Source organism: Monodelphis domestica, chromosome 5 (assembly GCF_027887165.1).
Source record: "Monodelphis domestica isolate mMonDom1 chromosome 5, mMonDom1.pri, whole genome shotgun sequence".
In the NCBI taxonomy this organism is placed as follows: Eukaryota; Metazoa; Chordata; class Mammalia; order Didelphimorphia; family Didelphidae; genus Monodelphis; species Monodelphis domestica.
The window spans coordinates 28330547-28333929 of NC_077231.1; the positions used below are offsets into that span (position 1 = coordinate 28330547).

A 3383-nucleotide genomic window follows, 5' to 3' on the forward strand; every position below is an offset into this window, starting at 1 on the left:
ATGAAGCATTAAATACCATAATACATGGGAGATGTATTTGCTTATATTCTGTCAGTTCCATTTGTGTTTCCTTACACTCTATCACTTGCACTTAAGCTCTGTAGACAATGAGAAATTTCCCATAGAATTAAAAATGTCAGGTGGTTTTCCAGCTTTCCATAAAAGGGAAAAGAAAATATCCTATAAATTATGTGCCAGTAAGTTTTACTTAATTGCTGGGAAAAGTAAGCAGTGGATTAACTTGTGATTATTAATTCCTAATAGCTATCAAAAAACAAAGTCAACATCCAAAAATATATTGAAATATACACGATTGTACTGTCTTTTATTAAAGAAAATTCAATAGAGGATTTGACTAGGGTTCAAATATCAGATTTACCAATTCACAATGGCAAAATTAGGTTAAACAACAATTTATCTGGACAAAATGAAAAGTTCCTCTTTAGAGTTCAGGGACACTACCAGCACCATATGAGTCAGCAGGCTTGTCTGGAAGAAAGAAAGAAAGAAAGAAAGAAAGAAAGAAAGGAAGGAAGGAAGGAAGGAAGGAAGGAAGGAAGGAAGGAAGGAAGGAAGGAAGGAAGGAACGAAGGAACGAAGGAAGGAATGAAGGAAGAAAGGAATGAAGGAAGGAAGGAAGGAAGGACAAAAAAAGAAAGAAGGAAAGAAGGAAGGAAAGAAAGAAAAAAGAAAAAAGGAAAGAAAGAAAAAAGATAGAGAAAGAAAAACAGTTGTGGTGTGTCAGGGAAATGTTTAAACTCATAATGGAGATTAATGTGATGACAAACATATTTAACTTTTAAGTTCTTTGAAAATTATGGTGTGGAAACAGAACTCAGATGAGCATATATAATACTTAGGTGCCCACCTAACCTAATCTCATAAACTTAATACTTCTAACCTAGTAAGAAGTCAATACAATATTGTTAAGGTTTTTTTTTTAAATATTTTTAAAAGGGAAGGGCAGAAGAGTGTCATACTCAGTGATTGTTTTTTTTTATTTGAATTCTGGTTTTGACTGTTATTGTTAACTTCCATCTCAGGTACAAACTCTTTCTTTTACATGCAGAAATCTGAAATGCAAAACCACTCAAGGATAACAATATTTATAATTCGGGGATTGACAGATGATCCACAGTTGCAAGTATTTCTTTTTGTCTTTATGTGTCTTACTTACATTCTGAGTATAACTGGGAATTTGACCATCATCACCCTCACCTTGGTGGATCCCCACCTTAAAACTCCCATGTATTTTTTCCTCCGAAATTTTTCCTTCTTAGAATTATTATTCACAACTGCCTGTATTCCCAGATATCTATATAATATATCAACTGGTGACAATAGTGTGACCTATAATGCATGTATAACACAAATATTTTTTGTCACATTCTTGGCTTCGACAGAATTTTTCCTTTTGACTGTCATGTCATATGATCGCTATGTGGCCATCTGCAAACCTCTGCATTACACAACCATCATGAGCAGCAAAGTCTATAACTTCCTCCTCCTGAGTTGTTGGGTGAGTGGGCTGATAGTTGTCCTCCCACCACTTAGTTTCTGTCTTCAACTGGAATTCTGTGACTCCAATGTCATTGATCATTTTGGCTGTGACCCATCACCACTCCTGAAGATCTCGTGCTCTGATACAAGTTTCTTAGATAGAATGATTTTAATCTTTACTGCAGTGTTACTAATCATCACCTTAGTGTTAGTGGTTCTATCTTATGGACACATTATCCACACTATTCTGAGATTCCCCTCTGTCCAGCAAAGGAAGAAGGCCTTTTCCACTTGTTCCTCTCATATGATTGTTGTCTCCATGACTTATGGCACCTGCATCTTCATCTACATCAAGCCTCCTGGAGAGGAACATCTTGCTTTAAACAAGGTTGTGTCAGTACTTGTGACCTCAGTTGCCCCTGTGATGAACCCTTTTATTTATGCCCTCAGGAATAAGCAAGTAATACAAGCCTTTAAAAACTTAGTCAAAAGAATCACACATATCTCAAAGATATAAAGGGCTCCTGGGTCTAAGGTGCCAAATGGTACAAGAAAATCAGGAAAGAGCCCTAAAACATAATTCCAGAATTCCTTTCCTTTTTTTTTATTTCTTGTCAATTACTACTTTCCTACTGTCTAGTCATTTTCACATTATCGAGGGAAATTCAAGAGCCAAGAGTAGCTCAGAAATTTACATATATTTACTTTTTTGTGGAATGAATTGTGGGGAAAAAGAATTGTGTATATGCTAAGAAATAGATAATAAAAATGTTTACTCAGAATCTTAATAAATTTAATAGTCTTCAAGATAGGAAAATATGATTGAGGGACTTTGGGATGATTTTATTCCATTTTGATGGTCTGTGGGAAGAAAGGAAGAATGAGGAGAGAGAAATGATTATTAAATAATATTGTATAAGAGATGAACTATGTAATATTGGAGGAAGAAGTGGAGAAATCTGCCTCATTTCAAAATCTCATATTCACCCAAATTGGATAAATGTGATCTAGACATGAAGAGAAAAAGGTTTTGCAGAACTTGTGGACCAAGATGCAGGGCTGGAGATCTAGCTCTAGATGTCCCTCAAGAGAAGATTCCAAAGGAATGTCCCCAGGAGGGGTAGTTTGGGGTTTGCTGGCCACAGTGGGAAGAGAAACTTGACTTTTGGAATTGGTCTCTGACTGGGAGACACACTCTTTCTCCCTGGAGGTTTGAAGCTGTCTGAAAGAGTTTTGTGAGGATGATTTGACTTTTTTCTTTTCTCTGACTCTGAGCAGTGGAAGCTCAGAGAGTTTTCTCCCTGAGGGAAGGTCCTTCTTCACTGGTCTCAGCCTAACAATAGACCTTGAGTTATATTGCAATAGGTAGCATTTCAGCCTCATAAGCTGAAGGTCCTGAGTTCTATCCTGGAAAGGGGGATGTGATTCAATGGGAGAAAGGCAAAAAGAGGCATCTGATGGGATTAGCCATCCCCACTCAGAATTTATTCAAGGTCTATTATTAGTTGTTTTTTTTTAAACCCTTACCTTCCTTCTTGGAGTCAATACTATGTACTGGTTCCAAGGCAAAAGAGTGGTCAGGGCTGGGCAATGGGGGTCAAGTGACTTGCCCAGGGTCAGACTGCTGGGAAGTGTCTGAAGCCAGATTTGAACCTAGGACTTCCCATTTCTAGGCCTGGCTCTCAATGCTCTGAGCTATCCACCTGCCTTCTCAGGGAGAAAAATCTCCTGTGACAAGGTCACATCCTGGGGTTTCTACCTTCCAACTAAATGAACTGGGGATTTCTAGATTTCCAAGTTGGCAAAGAGTAAGACTGATTTGCTTTAAAAAAATGTTTCAGAAATCACATCAATACTCATTTCTGAGAAAATTCTTTTTTTTC

At 37.3% G+C, this 3383-nt stretch overlaps 1 protein-coding gene across 1 annotated transcript; it reads left to right on the forward strand.

Annotated features, from left to right (window-relative positions):
• Positions 1–1071: 1071 nt before the first annotated feature.
• LOC130454786 (olfactory receptor 6C2-like) lies at positions 1072–2166 on the forward strand. The gene has a single exon (XM_056800985.1). It carries the CDS (start codon positions 1079–1081, stop codon positions 2015–2017), a length of 939 nt encoding a protein of 312 aa, XP_056656963.1. The 5' UTR covers positions 1072–1078; the 3' UTR covers positions 2018–2166.
• Positions 2167–3383: the final 1217 nt, after the last annotated feature.

What these genes read in the sequence shown, in the direction of transcription:
- LOC130454786 (XM_056800985.1), top strand. Translation starts at nt 1,079, where the DNA reads ATGCAAAACCACTCAAGGATAACAATATTTATAATTCGGGGATTGACA.